This window comes from Psammomys obesus, unplaced genomic scaffold, assembly GCF_907164565.1.
Source record: "Psammomys obesus unplaced genomic scaffold, mPsaObe1.curated_primary_1811, whole genome shotgun sequence".
NCBI classification, from domain to species: domain Eukaryota; kingdom Metazoa; phylum Chordata; class Mammalia; order Rodentia; family Muridae; genus Psammomys; species Psammomys obesus.
Genome location: NW_026590767.1, coordinates 5207703 through 5227264, shown reverse-complemented (window position 1 = coordinate 5227264; position 19562 = coordinate 5207703). Strand labels below are relative to the sequence as shown.

At 43.4% G+C, this 19562-nt stretch overlaps 1 protein-coding gene across 1 annotated transcript in view; it reads left to right on the top strand.

Moving 5' to 3' along the window:
- The window catches only part of Adam12 (ADAM metallopeptidase domain 12), a 256510-nt gene that overhangs the window by 156738 nt on the left and 80210 nt on the right, over positions 1-19562 (top strand). Inside the window, exons 5-7 of the mRNA XM_055608905.1 lie at positions 10361-10547; positions 16908-16973; positions 18202-18273. Of these exons, the coding sequence (XP_055464880.1) occupies positions 10361-10547; positions 16908-16973; positions 18202-18273 (325 nt within the window). The remainder of the gene's footprint in view (positions 1-10360; positions 10548-16907; positions 16974-18201; positions 18274-19562) is intronic.

Sequence of the window (19562 nt, the reverse complement as noted above, 5' to 3'; positions counted from 1 at the left end):
TGTGTGTGTGTGTGTGTGTGTGTGTGTGTGTGTGTGTGTGTGTGTGTAGTATAGTATATACGTGTATGAGGAGTACTAATGTACATATGTGCACATGTGGAGGTCAAAGGTAGGCTTTGGGTGTCTTCTGTTGCTTATTACCATATTTTTTGAAATACAGTCTCTCACTGAGCCTGGATCTCACCAGTTTAGCTGGTCAGTGAGGCCTCCGGATCCGCCTGCCTCCATCTCCCCACTGCTTGAGGTATAGGTGTACACAGCCACATTCAGTTTCTCCTTATGTGAGCATCTGAAACTCAGGTCTTCATACTTGTATGGCATGCATTTCACTGACTGAAGACTTTCCCAGCCCTGGACCAGCATTTGTTTTTTTTAGCTCCATGTCCTCTTCTCTGAGGGAACTGCCTGTTCCACCATGCTGTTTCCTAGCTGTGTCCTGAGCATGTCCCATGTGTGTGTCTTGTTGATGTCACCCTTGCCTTCTCCTGCCTGGGCTTAGTTGGAATCTGTAAAGTTCACTCTCCCATCAAGGCTAAATCAAAGGGACACCTCTCCATGAAGCCTGCATCCAGTCCAGCTCCACCCTGAACCATGTAGATGGCATGTGCTCACTTGTCTCAGCTCCTACAGAACTGTTGGACCTCCACAAATACCTGTCCATATCCTGTGTGTCCATTCTGTCCTCTGGCTCTTCCTGCCCCGTGGTAAGCATCTTCACTGTGGGAAACATCCCTGGCACATCTGTGCAGTCCTTGGCTATAGACAGGAACTTCTATCAGAGGATCTCAGGGGTGAGAGGCAGCACAAGATGATTTTTGAAATTTAACTAAATACAATATCAAGGGCTGGAGGGGTAAATCCATGGTAGATCTCCTGCCTAACATCCATGAGACTCTAAGTTTGATTCCCAGCACCACAAAAAAAAAAAAAAATTAAAATATCAGGATAGGATGTTTGTATGTGCCTATTACACACACACACACACACACACACACACACACACACACACATTATTGTACTTCTGAAAGTTTTGTCTTGGTTTTAATTGTATAATATGACATATATGGCACGAAATTTTACCTAATAAATGCATAAGAGGTTTCTTTCCCCGTGCTATTTGAAAATAGTCTTCTATGTGCTTTCTATGGGTTCTTAATTGGTATCATCCCTGGACTGCATGGTGACCACTGTCTTAATTACTTTTCTCACTACTGTGACAAAACACCTGACCAAAGCAATTTAAAGGTGGAAGAGTTGGTTTGGGTTTACAGCTTGAGACTACAGACCATCATGGTGGGAGACGCTAAGCAAGGACAGGCCTAGCCATAATGGCAAAGGCACGAGGCAAGTGGTCACACCGCCTCCAAATCAGGAGGCAGAGAGAGATGAATGCTAGTAGTTGTCTTTCTTCCTCTTTTCATATTTATATTCAGCCTGAACCTCTGCCTGTGGGATGTTGCCACCCACATTTGGGGTGAGTTTTCCTCCAGTTAAAGCCCCGGGTGTGTCGCCTAACCTAACTACCATAATCAAAACAATAATTTGCCATTGGGAATCAAGCAAGTACAGCTGTTGTTGGGTAACCACGACGTGCATGCAATATTATCGTTTACAGCTTGACAAACTGAACTATTTGTTCAGAACTATTTCTTCAGAACTATCTGAAGAAATCTGACTGTATGTCTCAGCTGAGAAACTAAATGTCTTCTCTGAGCCTCTCCTTTCACTGCCAGTGGCCTCTCCGGATTGCTGGCATCCCTTTTCTTGTGCACAGGTCATTCCAAGGTTTCTGCCTCCATCTGAACTTTGTCTTCTTCCCTGTGTGTTTGCTGCCTTCTGTCTCTTGTAAGGACATGTCCCCAGAGCTAGGGCTCACTCTCAGAACAATGTCATTTTAAGAGATGGGTTGTAATTACCTCTTCAAAAATTCTTGCTAAGAGTGGGGCACTTAAAGATACTAGAGTTCAGCCTTTAAGACATCTCTGGCCCTCAGAGTGTCCTTGGCCTCTCATCACTTCACTAGTGAAACAGGCCTGTGCCATCTGATCAAACAGGATTTATAATAATACCAGAGAAGACAATATATTCAAGGTCCTGGAGTTTGTGCACAGGGGATGGTACAGAGTGGCTATTAGTGGGTCCCATTGTCTTGGGGAAAAACGATGAACTGATCTGAGATTAGGTAGAGGCAATATTTATAAAAGCCAATATTTTGAAGAAAAAAAGATTGAAATGGTTTAAACTAGTGGTTCTCAAACCTCCCTCATGCTGAAACCTTTTAATACCATGTAGGTGCTAGGAACCAAGCCTGGATCACCTGCCAAAACGACAGCGTTCTTAACCACTAAGCCATCTCTCCAGCCCGCTGATCCCCAGACATTTTGAATATCATAACACGTTCCTCGTGTTATGGTGACTCCCAACCATAAAATTATTTTGTTTGCTACTCAATAACTGTAATCTTTCTACTGTTGTGAATCATAATATAAAAATTTGATATATTTGATTATCTTAGGTGACCCCTGTGAAAGGGTTGTTTGACCTTTTAAAACTAATGATATACAGAATCTTTCTTCACGAAGCTGTCACTTAAAAAGGGGACCTATTTCAGATTGTCTCTTCATACATACAGTTTCTTCACAGTGACAGCTCTGGCTGTTGTTGTTGAGATAGGATGGGTTGAAGATACAATACCCAAAGTTTCTAAAGAGAAGAGAGCTACAGAGGTGGCCCAGCAGTTAGGAGCACTTATTGTTCTTGCAGATGGCAGGGGTTTGGCTTCCAGAACCTACATGGTACTTAAAAATAGTCTGTAACTCCAATTCCAGGGGTTATGAAGCTCTCATCTAGTTTTGTGGGAACTGCATACAGACATACATGTAGGCAAAATATCTATACACATAAACTAAAAATAAATAAATATATTTTTAAATGCCTGGGACTAACAGTGTTGGTCTTTCCAACCAAGGATACTAAACCAGTAAATAACTATTTTTAAAGGCTTTATAAAAGCTTCCTCTTCACCGTTGTTGGCATGCACCTCATACTTGTGGCACAGTGCATTTGAAGCAGGAGCCATAGGCTGGCTGTCTTTGTACCTGACTCAGTACTTGGCATGTGATTGTGGTGGCAATGTTTTGTTTGCACATGAGATATTCACATGGGAGTTGGTTCTATGAGCCTATGCTAATATTGCTAATATTAGCTGATATTGCTGCCATTGTAGCTTATCAAACATACATGAGGCAGGATATTGCTTTTACCCATGAGCTCCTCCAGAAAAGAGGATTGAAATGAAATTTTATGCCAACTGCATTTCCATCTTATGAGTGACAGCATGATACAGAGACCAAAAGTCCTTCCTCAGTGTGACACTGAACTGTCAGAGATAGTCTGTTCTTCCTCATTGTTCCTTGTTGTTGTCTTATTGCACGTAGTCGGGATCCAGGTGCTACTTTCCTGCTTGTCCAGGACTAATAAGGAAATGACCAGAACAATAGCATTAAGCTGCATTATTGATGAATGCACCCTTGATTCAGAGACTAGAGTCTGAATTTTCAAGACAAAACCCTAACCTCAAGGGAATATAGCTCTGATGTGTTTTACCAGTGAAACCTCACAAAGACAATTTATCCGTTTGATAAATTCCTCTTCATGTCCACTCAAGGGAAAAAAAACACAATACTTTAAATATTTTCATTGTTATGGGGCTTTGTTTGTTTGCTTGTTTGTTTTACTCTGCTTTGTTTCTGACATGGTCTCATGTAGCCAAATGCTGGCTTCAGATTATCTGTGCAATCATGGATTGCCTTAATCCCAGCTTCACCTTCTATCTCCCAAGCTGTTCACCACCACACGCAGCTGATATGGTACTAAGAAGGGAATGAACAGAGGGCCTCATGCATGCTAGACAAGCCTGTCACCACCTGAGCTGCAGCCCCAGCCCCAGACTTAAAATCTTAAGAAAAGACCATTAGTTTTCACTACAGCCACTCATCTCTCTGGTCTGCCTTTTTCTCCTTCCAGCTTCTTTACTCTTGTCTCTGTTCTGGGACCCTCATTCCTCTCAAACCAGTGCTGGTGGAGGTGGGTAAGGGCACACCAGGAAACACAAGCCTCAGATACACAGGTCAGGGTTGGCTCTCCACATCTTCCATGAGCTACCTGGATACCCAAGACACTGGGGACAATGGCTGGAGCTTCAGCTGTGCAGTAATAGGTATAATGAGGCTAGAGTCCAAGAAGTCTACAATCTCCATATTTTCCAAACACTGGCATATCTTCTTTGGGCCTTTCCTCCCTGAGATATGGAGTGGGTAGAACTTTTCCTGCTTTCAAAATCTGCTGGACTTAAATTCTCTACTCTGAGATTCTTCCAACTTGAAGTTTATAATCAAACATTCGTGACATCCAGCTTAAAACAAATTGCCTCCCTTATCTAACTTGGGGCCAGAGAGGGCTGTGAGAACATCACATTTCTATGCCTCAGAAACCTTGAGTGCTTGAGTTTTGGACTGCTCTTTCCAGAGATCTTTACAGCTAAATGATTAATTATACCCAAGATAGTCCAAAGCAATTATTTAATTACACTGTGCTGTAGGCTGCCAGCTGTGTGGAGCAAAAGGGAAGGCCTTCACCCCTGTTTCTCAACATCTGGCCTTTGGATGACTTAAAAGATAAAAGGAGATATGAGAACATTTTTACGACCAAGTAAAAGTTTCTAGAAGTTTCCACCAAGTAGAAAAACTTTCAGCGATTGGCTTCTCTCTCATGATTAGAGCACCATGCCATGTTTCATTCTCAGCCCCCAGCTGGCTGGCGTCAAGGCAAATAGCAAGCGGGGCTTGCTGGCTAGCCAGTCTAGCCAAATCAGCAAACTCTGGGTTCACTGAGAGACCTTGTCCCCCCTACCACCACCACCCTCAAAGAAAAATAAGGTAGAATTCAAGAAAAGCTGATGTCATTTAATTCCAGTGCATCTTTATTAGTATTTGCCCAGTTTGGCTAAGGGTGGGAGTGATCTGTTGAAGCCACCTGCTACTATTGCGTTGGAGTTAATCTGTGACTTTAGATCTAGAGATATCTATTTCCTGAAACGGGATGCGCCTTCATTTGGGACACCCATGTTTAGAACTGTTTTCTCTTGGGTAGTTTTCTTGGTCAGCATGAAGTGACCTTCTTTATCTCCTCTGACAAGAACTGACAAGTCAGATATTAGGATGGCAACACCTTCGTCTTCTTGGTTGCATTGGCTTGGGATACTTTTTTCCATCTATTTACCCTGAAGTGGTGTTTTTTTGTTTGTTTGTTTGTTTTTTGTTTGTTTGTTTGTTTGTTTGTTTTTTGGTCATTAGGTGTGTTTCTTGAGGGAGCAAAGTAAGAATTCTATTCTCTAATTCTTCTAGACTGCAGCTCTTGATGGGTGAATTGAGACTATTTGTAGACAGAGGTATTACTGACAGGTGTGTGTATCTGTCATTCTTATTGATTGTGTGAGGTTTCAGGATTTCTTAGTCCTCTTTTGTTTAATTTCTTTTTAGCATCATTTATTTTTTTCTCTGCTAGCCTCTTGAATGTGTTTATCTTTCTCTTCAGTCCCAAGTATTCCCTGCAGCATTCTCTGTAGGAATGCTGTGATGGCCATGAATTCCTTTAGCCTGCCTTTATCATGGAAAGTGTTTCTTTCACCCTCAGTTATGATAGATGGCTCTGTAGGTTATATGAAGCTGGGCTGGAAGTTGTGACTCTTTAGATTTTGAAATACCTCATCCCAAGCCCTTGTGCTTTTATGGTTTGGACTGAAAAGTTAGCAGTTGTTCTAATGGTCTTATCTTTCCTTGTGGCCTGGCTCTCCTCTTTGGAAGTTTTCCATGTACTTCTTCTGTACATTCTGGTATTAGACTATACTATGACACAGGAAGCCCCTCTTCCAGTCTTGTCTAGTCAGTGTTCTGTGTCACCTTTGTATCTGGGTCGGCTTCTCTTTCCCTAGATTTTGGGGTTTTCTTCTGTGGTTACTTTCTTCTGTGAAATAGTTTCACCTTTTGCATGAAATTATGCTTCTTCTGTGTCCATAATTTGTCATTTTTACTTGCTTGTGGTGTCCCCAAGTTCTTGCATGTTCCATCCATTTTAAAATTTATCATTGATCTTCATAAGCTGATCCACTTACTCCATTTTGTCTTCAAACCCGGCTATCCCATCATGATACATTCTGCTGGTGAGGAGGCTTCACCCTGACCTTTTCACTTTATCTGTTGTGTTTTCGCTTCCATCATCCTCTCAGTTGAATTGTCGTATTTCTTTACTTCAGTATTACTTTACTTTCTGTCTTCATATCTTTAACTGATTTCATTATTGAGTCAGCTGTTTGTTTGTGTTCTCTTGGAAGACATTTATATCCTCCATAAGTTGTTTGAACATGTTTATAGTCATTCCTTTGACTTTTGGGACTAGAATTTTCTCTAAGCCCTTCTCAGGAGTCACGCCTGTTCACCCATTGGTTTGGGAGGAGACAGGCAGTCCTGATTTTTCAGGTTACTTCTCTTTTTGTACTTGAACCTGCCCATGTGATGCTAGATGGTTGGTTAAGATTTTTGCCCTTTTTTTAAATTTGGGGCACCTCTCTTCTTCCAGTGAAGGGATTCAGAGTTCAGTAGAGACAAGGTTTAGTAGAGCCATGGTAGATAAGCTTTCCCTGTGTCATACTGGTGTTGTAGGCACTGGGTTCTAGTGTTAGTCCATGCCTGTGGGCCGATACTGAGTGCAGGAATAGCCACTATCCAGTCGTTGGCCTACTCTGATAATAGAGTAGCAGGTGACTACAGAACAGACACTTGCTAACAGTAAAAGACCGCAAGATAGTACCATGGTATACTACCTACCTAGTACATGTTATACTAGCATGTTAGTGATTGTGGGTGCGAGTGGCAGTAAAAGAAACAAGGGAGAAATCACAGTGAGTGATTAGCAATTTGGTTGCTAGGTGAGAAATAGAGAAAAGGGACCACCACAAACAGGTAAAAATGACAACTTATGGGCACAGAAGGATGAGGAGAATGTCATGCCAAAGACAAAACTATTCCACAGAAGAAAATAACCACAGAAGAAAGTCCCCAAATTGAGGGAAAGGGGAGCCGACACAGATACAAGAGGACACAGAACACTGAATAGACAAGACTGGAAAAGAGGCTCCCTGTGTCATATTACATTTTTAAAACTAAAGAAAACAGAAGAGTAGGCATACACAGAGAACATACATGTAGAGGAGTAGGAGTAATAGAGGCAAGCAGGGGAAAGGAGCGGAGAGTTAATGGTAGGTGGCAGAGATAAAGATATATACTCTGACATCATAAGCCAGGTTGGCCTCTGAGCTTTTAGAGATGTAACAATAGGAGGAAAGAGAACGGGGTAAGAGAAAAAGAGAGAGAGTAACCAGCATAAGCATGGGGGATGGTGCTGGTCTGCTACACTGCCTGGGGTATACGTAGATAAGGAATAACTGCAGAGGGCCGAGAGTGCAGTAGAGATTTAAGAGAACGCAGCCGGTGGCCTGGATGTTGGTTTTTGTCTCCCACGGTAGATCCACTGCCTTGCCTTCCTTGTTCTGCTCTGAGCTATCCTCCATGTTGATTTTTTAGTCCTGTTCTCCCATGAGTTTCTAGCTCCACCTCTACACCGAGTTTGCTTAATGAGCTTCTTGGCTCTGCTCTGTGAGCTGGAGATAGCTAAGGCAATCTTCACGCAGCTGCCTTGCTTCAATTCACAGGGCCTCAGCAGGAGTGGCTGTGCGGTGCCCAAAGCATTGTCCAGAGCTTGCACTTGGCTCCCACCCTTTCACTGTTCCCACTGGGACATTAATGGGGTCCTGGCGGCAGTCTTCTGGGGACCCGGTCGATAAAAATCTCCATTAGCACAATTTTTGTAGGTTTTTCTGGACGAGGCCTTTTTAGCCCAGTTGGCTGGAGATGGTTGGATTCTGCATCTGTGGCAGCACTGAGTCCAGGTCCAATAGCAGAGGAAGTTTGATGGTCAGGTGGTAGAGAAAGTTGGTTGTAACATTGATCAAGTGGGTCCTGGGGGCTGAGGTGGGAATTAGGAGATACTCCTGGTCTCTTTGTTCTGCTAACTTTTAAGCTCCTCTTACACAAAGTTCCCTTGTCCATGTATTTTAAAACTCTATGCTTTTATTTCCAAGCCTAAACTGTTGGCTCACAGGGTTCTGTTTTGGTCATTGTCATTCCCAGAAGGGTGTTTATCTTATGAATGCTGCATTTAATCTCAGGGAGCAACAGATGGCCAGCATTCCTGTGGGTAGGATACATTCACGAAGTATAAGATTTGAAAAAAAAAAAAAAAAAAAAAAGATTTGGCTAAAATTGTCAGTGCTTGGAATAACCCATCAACAGCAGCCTGATGTGTGGATCTGTCCTTACACAAGGATAAGAGATGCCACAATTTAAACAGTAACTTAGCCATCTGTGGAGCTAAACGGTCTCACTGAGTGCTGTGGCAATTGTGACAGGAAGTTAGTTTATCCGCCTTGTGCTGGTGAAGAAAGCAAATTTAGGACACTCAGGAGCCTAAACAAGTTTACATAGCTAGGAAGCATAGGAGCTGGACCTTGAACTTGGAGCTGCCGGGCACTGAAAGCCCCTTGCCCAGCCACAGGACAGGGCCTCTCCCAAGTGTTCCTCAAGTCCATAAAGGGCTTCCCATTGGATGTGCAAGCAAAACAACTGGAGTTCAGATGCCCGGAACCCAAGGAAATGCCTGATGGAAACAGCAGCTGCAATTCCAGCCTTTGAAGGTGTGCACATGTGACTCCCCAGGCCGAGTTATCTAGTAAGACTGCCCGTAGGTGATCCCTGAGTTTGATTGCAAGACCCTGCCTCAAAGAGTAAAGTGTAAAGTGATCAAAGAATAGTCCTAAAGTTGGCCTTTGACCTCCAAATGAGTGCACACACACACACACACACACACACACACACACGCACACGCACAAAGATAAAAATGAGCTCCTTGGTGGACTTAAGGCTAGCCCCACGCATATACCCAAGGGTTAGCTAAAATGTTTGGGATATTATATTGGCTACTTTTCTGGCTAATATGGGAAAATACCCAACAAGAAGCAATTTAAGGGAGGCAAGGTTTGCTTTGGCTTATAGTTGAAGGGGATACAGTCAGCATGATGGGAGAGCATGACAGCAGGGGCTAGAAGCTTCTGGCCGTATTATACCATAATCAGGAAGTAGAGAGTGGACAGAAAGTAGGGGTGGCCATACAACCTCAAGTCCCACCTTCCCGACCCACTTCTTCCCACAAGGCTCTGCCCCCTTAAGGTCCTACAACCTTCCCAAACAGCACCACAAGCCAGGGACCAAGTGTTACAACACATGAGCCTGTGGGGGACACTTCACACTCAATCCCCAGCAGGTTCTAAGATGGGACTTTGCTGAGGACTAGGGGAGGGGGATAGTGGGGGAAAGGAGGGAGGATGGGACTTGGAGGAGACAAGGGAGGGGGCTACAATCGGGATGTAAAGTGAATACATTTAAAAAAAATTGTAAAGATGGGAGTTTTCATCTCCCACAAATTAAATAAGAAAAAAATTTAAATGTGAATCTTCTCCCATTTTTATATATGAATCGCTTCAGAGATTTAGAAAGTAGGTTTGACCAGGACAAATTATTTCAGAGCAGAAACTGTCTTTTTAAAGAGAAGGGAAGGTTTTCTTTCTGAGCTGTATCTGCTAATTCAGATGCACTTATTGTCACATTGTCTCTTTTTGAGAGACTCTTGTAAGATTTTCACAGTAATATATCTTTGAGACAGGAAAAGAAAAAAAAAAAAAAACAGGCACAATGCAGTTTGTTCTTTACCATAAAAATATTTGGAAAAAGTGCCATCCCCAAACCAGGTTTTCAAACAATTTTTAAAATGAATGGCACAAACCCAAAGTAAGTAACTGTGCTTCACTCCCAAGGCTTGAAAACATAAATAAATCAGGATTTCCCCTTTATTCTCTCTTTCATTACGAACTGTATCTTGGGAACTAGAGAGATGCTTCAGTGGCTAAGAGCACTCAAGGGGACCAGAACTTAGTTCCCAGAATCCATGTCAGTTGTCTCACAAACATCTCTAACTACAGTGCTGGGGACCAACATTGTCTTCTGGTCTCCTCAAGCCGCCACACAAGTGTGGCACATACACACATGCATACACACACACACACTCACATACACACCATACCACATATCACACACACTGAGAAAGAAAGAGAGGTGAAAGTAAATGTTAAAAAATCTCTCTTCACCATAAGAAGGTCCTGTCCTTAACGTTCGTGTTACCTTTTCAACAGGGGACTTATTGTGTTTGAAAATAAAACCTACATCTTGGAACCGATGGGAAACACCACGGACAGATACAAGCTCGTTCCAGCTGAGAACATGAAGAACATCCAAGGGCTGTGCGGGTCGCATCACAACAAGTCCAGCCACACCGCGGAAGATGTCTCCCCTAGGCCCTCTCAAATGCGGACAAGAAGGGTAAGAAGGAATTCCAAGTGCATGTTTCTTGAGCTGAGAGCTGAAGGAGAGGACACACAGTGTTTAGAGGTCTGGAGCAACCTTGCTGCTGGACGTCCTATGAATGGAATGATTCCCCATTCCCCGTCAGGTAGGAGATGTCCTGGGAAAAGTATGTTTACAGACTCAAATCTCCGCCACTTCGCTGCAAGTGAAAACATCACACTCATTAATGTGTGATGAGGAAAGTTCCATCATCAGGGTCAGAGGATAGCAAAGTCATGATGGGCAGAGACAACAGGGTAAACCCAGGGTGGGGTACCCTGGTGGTCAACACAGCAAGCATGGATCATTCTTCATATTGAGGTTTTATCACCCAGGGTCTGTTCCACAGTTTCTCAGAACTGAGTACAGAAAAAGAACATGCTTTAGCCACCCGCATGTGCAGAAGGCCACTGAGTCTTCTCCAAGGGGTTTACTAAAGTCTCCTTTAGCCCATGCTGCCTGCATTTGTCCTTCCCTCCAGGACTGTGCAGCAGCCTGCCTTGTCTGGCCTCCTGCCCTGACTCCATTTTAGCTGCAGCGCTGGAGTTGTCAACTACAGTACCAGAGTGACGCCCCTCACCAACATTTCCCAAAATGCCTGTAACAACACGGCCCCATGGCGCCTACTGATCGCCAATAACATGGACAGTAGAGACCCCAGTGGAGCTTTGTGGGCAAGGAGTAAAGGGTCTTTTCTTCCACTAGATTATAACCAGAGCTCAAAGTATCAACCTTTTCCTTTTTTGTTGGTGTTTTATTTTGCTGTGTGTCGGTGTGTCTGTGTATATTACCTATTTCCTATTGAGAATAAATATTTAAAAATCAAACATATGGTATCCCCTTATGCTATGCCAAAGACAGCAAGAGTGTCGTGTTCTTCATATCTCTCAACACATTTTGTATTTCCCATCTTTGAGCTATATAGTACACACCCAATAGTCAACATTCCCTGAAGATTACTCTTGGTGCATTTTAACCCATCCATCCATCCATCCACTCATCTGTATTTACTTTACTTTTCTTCTTTTTGCTTTCCAGCAGTGCTAGAAATCATTCTCAGGGCCTTCTGCATGCTAGGCCAAGTGTAGGACCACTGAACTATACGCCCCCCCTTCTGCACCCTCTATGTTTAAACAATAAGAGTTATGTTCTGTGCTTTTGCCCCCTTCCTAGCACTCTCTTTATACCTGTACAAATGTCTGTTCACCTGAAATGCTCTAAGCTGCCTTCAGGTTTTCTGTCATATGATCCAAAACCATCTCCCCTATGATGATTCCCAAGACTGTTTATGTATAATGCTCAAGACTTCTTTTTTTCTGCCTCCTCGTAGAGAGAAGAGCTCTCCCCTTAGATTCTGGGGCTCACCTTGACATTGATGCTTAAGGGATGGGGGTGGGAGCCTGTCTGAATTCCAGGCCATTGAAACTACCCAGAAAAACCAGCAACAATGGTACACCCCATGATCTTAGCACTGTCGAGTGTGGAGGTAGGAGATAAGAGGTCAAGGTCATTCTTGTTACGCAGTTTGCTGTTATTTCAAAATAACAGCGAAATGAGGCTAGAGAAATAGCTCAGTTGCTAAAGTGCATGTACCTATACCTGAGTTTGATCTCCAGAACCTATTTGTATAATTTGTTTAAAAGCCATGTATGCCGATGCTATTTTGTAATCCCAGCAGAGAAGGAAGGAAGGCGGAGACCCGAGAATCTCTGGGGCTCCCTGGTCAGCCAGTCTAGACTACTAAACAAAACTATCCAAATAAACAAATAATAACAACAAAAGCAACAACCTGTGAACGGTGTCCTGAGGGAGAATACTTGAAGATGCTTTCTGGCCTTCACACCTCTGCACACATGAGCACATGCACCTACACACACACACACACACACACACACACACACACACACAAACGCACTCGAGACTTGGGTGATGTTCCCAGCAGCAGTACACCTCACCTCTGGAAGGGTCTCTCTTTCATTCCTCTGCTGCCCTACCTCTCTTGAGTGACAGGCCTAAGAGCTAGAATCGGAGACAGCCTCTACAGTCCCTCTCATTTACTTCACTCTTCACTGCTTTTGAGTCCAGACCCCAGCTAGGATGTGACTGAGCCAGGCTTCACCCATCATAAACAAGCAGAACATTTGCATTTCGTTTTCCAGGCTCTTGGCTTTGAGTACCTGGTTGAATGCCTGTTGCCCACATTGCATGATTTATAAGTTGACAGTTTAAATGATGCTCAAATGTGCTCCCATTTCACTTAGAAGTACAAACTTGCTCTGCACTTGCTGACCATATTTTAACTCTCTGAGCATACACAGCTCTCTAGAACCATGATTGGCACCATCATTTCCAGTCATGTTGACATGGAGAGAAATAAGAAACCCTGCCTAATGGTGCTGTTTTGCTAATCTGGGAGTGTAAATGAACCCTTAAATGGAAAAGGAAAGGCAGGGATGCCAATGCCATTCACTTCAACTCCCGCTGTTGCTCTAAAAGTTCTTGTGATGGTCTTCCATCACGAGTTTAGGTTTATCCTTAACCTCAACTGTGAGCATATGATAAAGATAGTAAAAAAATAATTTCCAAATAAGCAGAATACTTGGGAGAACCAGGCACCTGGAAGATCATTTTGGAGAACTCTTGTGATGAACAGGCAGAGCACAGATTCAAGTTGCATGCCCATTAGTTGCTTCACTATGCTGCCTTTATTCTATACTTTTAAAAAAATCAATGTAACTGCAGCTAATTAATCTTGTTTATGCAGTGTGCCAAGCACAATTGCTCTTCTCCAGAGTTTTCCTGACTCCCCCAACCCCCAAATGTTAACTGTCTCGACTTCTCTGCAGATGTTTGCACTGTTTTGTCACAGAGAACCAAGAATCCATCCGATTTCAGTGTTCATGCTGGCTATCATATAAAGCTGAGCTATTTGTCATTTTTACAAGGCTCTATATTAGATTTCAGTGAGATCCCCATTTGTTTCAGGAAGGCAGGAGTGTCATAGTTCCTCTCTGGAAATTTTTAAGTCCATCCTAATATTTCTTGGAACTCAGCTCACCTGCCTAGACTCCTTCCCTTTCCATGGGCTGTGTCCACAAGAATGAAATGGAAGAGCTTGGGGTGTAGCTCAGTGTGAGGCCTCAAGTTCTATCCCTGGCCTCACAAACTGGATATGGTGGTACATGCCTGTTATCCTAACACTCCAGAGGTGGAGGCAGGAAGATCAGGAGTTCAAGGTCACCCTCAGCTCCATAGTAGGTTAGAAGCCAGCCTGGGCTACATGAGACCACATGTCAAACCAATCAGAAATAACAGAAAAGGATTTTATCAGCTACCTCAAGAGGCTTTGTGAAAGAGACTAAGGCTAAAGCTACTAATAAAAAAAGTCAAGCCATACATCCCAATGGCAAAGAAGGGAATTGCTTCATGAAGGCAGTGAGTGGCTGTGGTCTTGTCCATCACTACATCTCTAGTATCTAACCCATCACATGGCACACAGCAAGCTCACAGAAGACACTGTGAGATGAGCAAATATTCTGCCAAGGTTCTGGCCACAAGAAGACAGGGTTGCCGTGGAAACCCATTAGTACCCTGGTCCCCCTTGCTCTTTTAGCTTGAGTTAAGCTCTCTGTGCCAGAGATCACAGCAAGCTCTTCAGGGGATAGGCAGACTCTGGGAACTTAGCTGGGTTGACATTCAGAGGTCCAGGAACGGGTTCTCTCTTGGACACCTTGTCCCCAACTCTGTCCCTACCATGGAGCTGAAACTGTTGGGCCATTCTCAGAGACTTGGCTTCTTGTTTGGGAACAAGCTTTTGTTCATAATCCTGCAGAATGAAAATTCAGTCAGACAAGCAGTTTCCAATGTTGCTTCCCCTATCACAAATTTAAAATGTTTAAAAAAAAAAAAAAACTGGACAGCCTAGATAGGTAGAGATCACATGGAGGTAATTTAAGCCTCTTCCTTTAGCAGGGAGCCAGCCACTCCCCTGTGGCTTTTCATTATGATGTGGTTAAACTTGTCTCTGAGCTTGCAGTTCTCTAAATTCATGAGAAAATGTGGATTTCTCTGAAAACTGCAGAGACAGGAAAATTGTGTTCATGTGTTTGTTTTCATTATCTGGGATTGTGTGTTTTCTAAATGATGATCCAAGGCCAGTTGGAAATGTCCCCTGGTCATAGATTTCACCCTCCACAGTCTGAAAAGTGTAAATGCCTAAGCAACCAGAGCTCTTTTGAAGAATTCTTCATGAGAGATTAATTTATTTCTTCATTTCCACTGCCATGTTTTTGTCTGCATAACTAGCTGAATCTGTTCATGGTTGAAGAGAGTGTTTTAGGAGGGAGTGGAAGGAGTGAGAAAAATAAATCGATCCCTAGGAGCCGAGGAGATGGCTCCATCAGTAAAGCGCATTCTACTCAGATCCCCCACACCCACGTATAGAGCCAAGTGCACCTGTCACTCCAGCACTGGCAGAAGAGTGGGCACTGCTGGATCCCCGGGACTCGCCGGCAGGCCAGCCTAACCGAAATGATAAACTCCCCATTCACTGAGAGAACATTTCTCAAAAAAAAAAAAAAAAAAAAGTCAAGGTGGAGAGGGTTAGAGGAATAAACTTATCATCAACCTCTGGCTTCCATCTGCATTGCACATAGGTGTGTGGACCCCCCCACACCCCCACAAGAGCATAACATACAAACACAGACACACACAAACACATGTGCATATATCACAGAGGGAGGGGAGGGAGGGTGGGAAGGCTTTTACTTTCTTTGGCCCTTCAGTAAGGAAAAGGCACAAGATGATCTCATTTCCGGAAGTGTCTCATTCAGAGCACACACCGGGGCTGCCTTTTCGCCTTTCTGAGTTCGTAGTTAGCACCGGGAAGCCTGCCTCTGCGTACCAAGCCTGATGGTTTCTCTTTGCAACGCCGTAAAAGCATGAGAAATTATACCTTTCATGGTACTTTATTTTCCTTCCTCCGTGAGGTTTCCAGATTTCTTAAGGGACACCTAAATTCATGAATCAGCACAGCTGGGCAGCAAGCAGGAACACCACTATAATACAAACATTTTTCTTGTAAAATTCTGTTTGGAAGACTCTGGACTGCTGGAGGTTTGTTTTATGAAAGATGTTTCCCTCCGGATTATGTGACTGGAAACCTGATTCAAAGCGTGCCTTCATCCCTCTTGCTTTTGTCTGGACAAGCAGTTGTAACATCAAGTTTTCAGCTTAAGCCCTGTACTAGACTTAAGTCATAAAGCAGCAATTTCAATTGGGAGGGCCCGAGACGAGACCAGCCCCCACTTCCTCCAACTGTGTGTTATTACGGAAACAGAATGCTTTGCTTTTTTTTGCTTTCAGTGTTTGATTTTTGAGACCACCCTCCACGAATTGTTTTATTTCCCCTAAAAAATGCCTTTGGGATCCTCCCAGTAATTTACAGACGAGTGCAAATGCCTTCTGAGGAAGCTTGATTAAAATGTTATGACCTGCCTCAGAGGCCATCTTGTTTGGATCTGTATCTCTACTGTTGACTGCCCAATTCCTGCACCTTGATGGACAGTTTGCATATTCTTCTCAGCTGCTCCACTCTTGCCAATCTCAACCCACCCATGTCATCTTCTAGGCCTTCTAAGAAATACCGTTTCTTCTGGACTCAACCTGCTCCTTTGTATTTTGTCTTTCTGCAACTCCCTTTGCCCCTCTGTTCATCAGCCCAGTCTGCTGCTTCAAACTATGTGTATAACTGATTGGCCACAAGCATCCAGTTCCTCAAAAAGGACCCAGCATTTCCCAGAAAAATCACACACAGTTTCTCTACAAAGTATGTTCTCCTCCACTTTCCTCAAATCTTGGAACAGATATACACATAACAGTACAAGAAGCACCAGTGACAGGCTGGACTCCAGTGCTGCCTTTAATGATCCTCACACCCTCATGTAATCTACAACAAGCCTTTGCTGGCTATGGCGCTAGAACTTCTTTGGAGTTGTTTATGTGCTCATTTTGTTTAAAAATGGCCGTGACTTCTTATGAACCTATAACCAATAATTCAGCAAGAATCGTAAACCCCTTTTTAGGATTTCCCACATGGCAGTGGAACCCAGATCACCCCTGTTGAGGCTCCTCTGAAAGATCCCTGGGTGTGGAAGTCGATTTCACAAAGCCCAGGAGAGGAGGCCTCCCTTTAAATGTTGTGGTTGTTTTTCTTTCTTTCTTTCTTTCTTTCTTTCTTTCTTTCTTTCTTTCTTTCTTTCGGACATGTACAATGAATGTTCTGGAAACATTAAGTGAAGTATTAAGTAAAACTAAACTCTGACTTTCTTTTGGCAGCATAAAAGAGAGACCCTCAAGATGACCAAGTATGTAGAGCTGGTTATTGTGGCAGACAACCGAGAGGTAAGGATCTATGAAACTTCTTATGACAACTGGTTTCAAAAAGAAATGAGAGGATGTGCTTAGCCAGGTAGGACTAGCTTTACCTCCATTGTTACTACTTTCTTTAAAAGTTTGGAGCATTAAAAATGTACTTTCTCAATGAGCAGTGGTGGCACACACCTTTAATCCCAGCACACAGGAGGTAGAGGCAGGCCAATCTCTATGAGTTCAAGGCCAGCCTGGTCTACAGAGTGTGTTCTAGGACAGCCATGGCTACACACAGAAACTCTGTTTTGAAAACAAAACAAAACAAAACAAAAGTGCTTTTCTGATCTAAGGAAGCATAGACCTTTAAGATTTATCTAGTGCAGTAAAAATAGTTGCAAAGTAAACCCCTCAAAAACACAGGTTTCCCTGTAGCTAAACTATCTGAGTATGGCAATCTAGGGGAGTGACAGATGGCTTTAAATTCCATTCTGACATTTGGGAAAAGTTGGGCATGTCTTAAATCTGAATGAATGAATGCATGAGTGCATGCATGCTACACAGACATGGTAAAGAAATCTCTCCCTCTTGTGATAATGGCTTTGTACTATTGGGTTTTTTCTTTCAATTCATTTTGAATCAATATTCTTTAGACTGATTCTCTTCCCTATGGTTTCTTACCATCCCATTAAGATATTACAAATTGGTAACATTTTTTCTCCTAAACTCATTCAGCATACATGAATGAATACAGCTTAACAGTTTCTCAGAAAACTCTTCCCAGTCTGGAAGGTCAACTTAGAGGAGAGAATGGGGAATTAGTTAAGTTATTTTCCATTCTCCTTGGACATGTTGCCATGAGCTTTTCTTGCTTCTCATACTTAATGTTTAAAAACAAATATAAAAGAAATTTCTCAGGAAGTTAAAATCAAGCTGATGATATGAAAAGTGGCTTTAGACAGCCTTCCCATTGTCCATTTTCTCTTTGCCAAAACATGTCCCTAACTCCATTATTTATGAGACTGAAAGAGTTGCTGAAGTTACTGTCTTGTGCACCCTTGGCTTGAGCGAGTACTAGGGGACTACAGAGACTCCCCAACAGGGGAAAGTACCTGGCACAATGTGAGTTCCTTGCACTGTAAATGTGGAGGGCCTCCAAGAGCACAAGGAGTCACCAGAGCAACCCAAGTTCACATATCAAGATCTGGGAAGAGGAATCCTGATATTCTTACCATTACTAACACTGGCATTTAAAATTGTTAAGTTTCAGAGGCAAGGAAAAGATCTGGAGAAAGTTAAGCACCGGTTAATAGAGATCGCTAATCACGTTGACAAGGTAAGTTCCTTCACAGGTAATTAAATGACTCAAATCATGCCAGTTTTTGGAAATGAGCTTGGGATAATTAAGTGCACTTCCTTTGACTAAGCAGAGAGACCGGGATCTGCCCCTGGGTCTTGTGCTGGTTCTCTAAGAGTGTCCAGTCTTCTAAACAGGTGCTTTCCAGGTACTAGGAAACTTAGATTTCCAGCCTTACCTGGTCTGGACTGTGGTGGCCTTCTGGACTCAGCTTCTGCTAGGATCTAGTCTTGCCAGGAAGTGTTCCAGCCTAAGAGAATTCTGGACAATGCATTGGAGAGAATACTTGTAGGGTACATTAAAACTTTGAGAACTTGGTAACTGAGTCTCTTCTCTGTACTCTATTGTGGAAAGCATGATGAACCAGTGTGGACTAGAGAGTAGGCTCCACAAGCTCCACTGTCAGAACCCAGAAGCAGACTTCTGGCTCAACCAGCATGTAAGATTTTTTTTTTATTAGTATGATATACATACCTGTAAGAAAAACTGTGGAGGAGGGAACGTTTATTTGGCCTTGTGGGTTTGGGAGATTCAGGCTGAGGTCTGCTGACTCCACAGCTCTGGACTACCATGGCAGGGAGCGCATGGAACAGAGAACAGCTACTGAAAGACCCTCACTGGGAACAATGGAGACCCCACTACTACTTTCACAAGATGATTGCTGGGGGATAGAGCCCCTGGGAATCTGGTTTCTTCTACAGACTGCTGGCAAGGAAATAGGGGTTCTGTCTGCCTAAAACACCCTTCTCCCAGGGATAATCCTACAAATTGGAATCTGAACACTTCAGGGCTGATGGCTCTCATCTAAAGCAGGGCTTCCCTCACTGGCTCACACATCAGTGCTGGGAGACCCAGGGGCTTCCAAAGACTTTTCTGACTTCTTATGTGCTGGCATAGTGAGAGAAGCACCTGAATGTTTTCAGATGTTCCCTGGAGAATCACTCATTCTATGTGGCTGGCAGCTCTGGGGTCCAAAGCCAGGAGTTCACCTTGTACAGGGCTGCAACTGTGGATGCCACCAGTGGAGAGAAGACAAAGCTGAGCTTCTCAGTGGTAATGTGTCTCCTACCTATGACAGCGAGGTGAACAGAAAGGCCTGGATCTAGCTGAGCCCCTCACATCTAGGCTTCACCAACATCACCACCTTTCACACACAGCAATTTGTGCATCTTTCTATCCAAGCAATCCTGTTCTGTTCGACTCAAATTCTCAACATCTTCAGAGGGAGGAAGATAAATTCATCTTCCATAAATTCATCTTCCTCCTAC